The 1,833-nt window shown below is 62.4% G+C and overlaps 1 protein-coding gene across 1 annotated transcript; it reads right to left on the minus strand.

The window, feature by feature from the left end:
• Window positions 1–793: 793 nt before the first annotated feature.
• SPRG_16035 (hypothetical protein) lies at window positions 794–1,465 on the minus strand (the record flags this gene model as incomplete). The annotated part of the gene is made up of 1 exon (XM_012355327.1): window positions 794–1,465. A coding segment is annotated over one exon (672 nt), but the record flags the coding sequence as incomplete, so codon positions are not given.
• Window positions 1,466–1,833: the final 368 nt, after the last annotated feature.

Below are 1,833 nucleotides of genomic sequence, written 5' to 3' on the forward strand. Positions count from 1 at the left end.
GTGCAGTCACCATATCGGCCGGTACGGTCGCCAGTGGCTCTACTGGAAGTGTCAACGTTGCTGGCGGTCAATCGACGGCGGCAGTCGGTGGTTCTGTCTCGATTACATCTGGCGCTGGCGCGGCAACGTCTAGCGGCAGTGTCGTGATCAGTAGCGCCGCCGCGGGCACCTCGGGTGTATCGGGTTCTATCACGATCAGTACGGGTGCGTCTACGAGTGGTGTCGCCGGCGGCTTGATCTTGTCGACGGGTACTGGCGTCGGTGGCGGTGGCGGCCCAATCGCGCTCACGGTCGGGTCGGGCAGCTCGGCGACGGGCAGTCCCTTGTCCATGACAGCAGGTCAGAGTACATCGACACCGTCTGGTGTTGGTGGCAGTATCACTGTCACCGGTGGCATCGGGGTCGCAACTGGCGGTGCCGTTCAAGTCACCTCGGGATCGAGTCCCGCGGGCTCGTCGGGGGTTCTGTCATTGGCGTCGGCTGCTTCGGGCACGGCTGGTGCCAGTGGAAGCGTGACTTTGTCAAGTGGTGCGTCGTATGGCATCAGCGGTATACTGACGATCGCAAGTGGCTCCTCATCAGCCGGAGCCGGTGGCGCAGTCTCCATTTCTGCCGGCACGGGCGCGGTCGGCGTCGGTGGGGCTGTGGCGATTGTAGCAGGCCAATCTGGCAACAACTATGGGGGGTCTTTGACTCTGACATCGGGGACAGGCTCGACGACGTCCAGCGGTAGTGTCTACATCAGTAGTGCGAACGCAGGAACGACAGGCGGCTCTGGCCTTCTCAGCTTTACATCGGGTACATCGACAAGCGGCAACACCGGTAATTTGGTCTTTGGCACCGGTTTGGCGACGTCGGGGTACGGTGGCTCAATTGTGATGTCCGTGGGCTCCGGCAATGTCGGAACCGGTGGCAGTGTGTCCATTACGGCTGGTGCGGGAACACAACCAAGCACTGGTGTCGGTGGTGACGTGCTCTTTACAGCCGGGTCTGGCGTCGCCACTGGAGGTTCTTTGGCTCTGATGTCTGGGGCGGCCATGGTATCAGGCTCCGTGTCGATCGCAACTGCCTCCAGCTCCGCTGGTGCCAGTGGAAGTGTCGCAATCTCAAGTGGCATGTCTAGTGGCGGCTCGAGCGGCTCCGTGTCGATAAACAGCGGTGCTTCGACGTCCGGTGGTACTGGTGGCGCCGTGACAATCTCAGCTGGCAGCGGCGCGACAGGCGTCGGTGGCTCAGTCTCGCTCGCGGCAGGATTGTCCACGAACAACTTTGGTGGATCGTTGACGCTGCAGTCGGGCGCAGGCAGTGCGACATCAAGTGGCAGCGTTTCGATCTTGACTGCTGCCGGTGGTACAAATGGCGTGAGTGGCTCGATTTCTCTTGCGTCGGGCTTGACCACCGCTGGCAGCAGCGGTGCAATCCAGCTCTCGACGGGTGCTGCTACAAGCGGTGCCGGTGGTGCCATCACCCTCGCAGTTGGCTCCGCGACGTCTGGTGCGGGTGGTAGTATTTCAATTGTCGCTGGGTCTACAACCGCTTCAGCGCTTGGTGGGGCTCTTACGCTGACAGCGGGCGCGGGTAGTGGTGTCGGTGGCAGCGTTCAAATCACGGCAGGTGCATCAACAGCTACGGTTGGTGGTGCCCTCACCCTGACCAGTGGTGCTGGGTCAACGTGCGTCCAGCGGTGCGATGTCCATCACGACGGCTGGTTCCACATCGAGTGGCTCCGTGACCCTCAGCTCCGGTGCCGCCTCCAGCGGTAGTTCGGGTAGCATCTCGATCACATCGGCAAGTGCCGTCGGCGGCGCGGGCGGTGCTCTCACTCTCAGCGTC

This window comes from Saprolegnia parasitica, assembly GCF_000151545.1.
Source record: "Saprolegnia parasitica CBS 223.65 unplaced genomic scaffold supercont2.230, whole genome shotgun sequence".
In the NCBI taxonomy this organism is placed as follows: Eukaryota; Oomycota; class Saprolegniomycetes; order Saprolegniales; family Saprolegniaceae; genus Saprolegnia; species Saprolegnia parasitica.